This window comes from Phytophthora parasitica, assembly GCF_000247585.1.
Source record: "Phytophthora parasitica INRA-310 unplaced genomic scaffold supercont2.40, whole genome shotgun sequence".
NCBI lineage: Eukaryota > Oomycota > Peronosporomycetes > Peronosporales > Peronosporaceae > Phytophthora > Phytophthora nicotianae.
This window is the reverse complement of record NW_008649026.1, coordinates 276,291-276,901: the sequence shown is the minus strand read 5'-3', so window position 1 is coordinate 276,901 and position 611 is coordinate 276,291. Positions and strand designations below refer to the sequence as shown.

General features: G+C 49.4%; 1 protein-coding gene across 1 annotated transcript; it reads right to left on the bottom strand.

Annotated features, from left to right (window-relative positions):
• Nucleotides 1-196: 196 nt before the first annotated feature.
• Nucleotides 197-550, bottom strand: PPTG_23504 (hypothetical protein; the record flags this gene model as incomplete). Its single annotated transcript, XM_008911073.1, has 2 exons — nucleotides 197-286; nucleotides 347-550. 2 exons carry the CDS (start codon nucleotides 548-550, stop codon nucleotides 197-199), a joined length of 294 nt encoding a protein of 97 aa, XP_008909321.1.
• Nucleotides 551-611: the final 61 nt, after the last annotated feature.

Below are 611 nucleotides of genomic sequence, written 5' to 3'. Positions count from 1 at the left end.
AAACCTCCATCGAAGCAACACTGTGCATTCTTGCTACGACCACGAAGGATTGCCGAGGGTGTTCACGCCAAGTATCTTGGTGCCGAGGGATCCCGCGCACTGAGGAAAACATTGCCCAGTTGCTAACTAACATGGTAGTGAGGAGGGCCTATTCCGCCAACACAACGTCATGGAAAACATAAGTAACTTGTTGTGCTTACTGCTCTTCATCACTGTCTTCCTTTCGCTTACAGAGTCTATTTTTTTTCTTTCGGCTTGACGAAATGCTCTTGATGTCTCCCCACGTCTGATGACAAATCTATGAGCATAAAAGATGGCGTCTCCGTGTTTGTAGGAAGGCATGTACGAGGCCTTTGGTTTCACGCTCGAGTTTAGTCTTCATCCGGGAGGCTTCAACACCTTGAACAGGTAACAGGAACAGCTCTCGGAACTCCGGTAGCAAGTGTACAACGGCAGCTCGGAACTCGAGCCAATCTCCATCCGGGGCAGGGGGTAGCAGACCATGAAGATGCACCAGCCAGGTACGGAACATCTCGTTCGCCTCCTTCATACCCAATTGTTCCACCAGAATATCCGCCAATTGCCCTACAATTGCATTCAAGTTAGCAAAG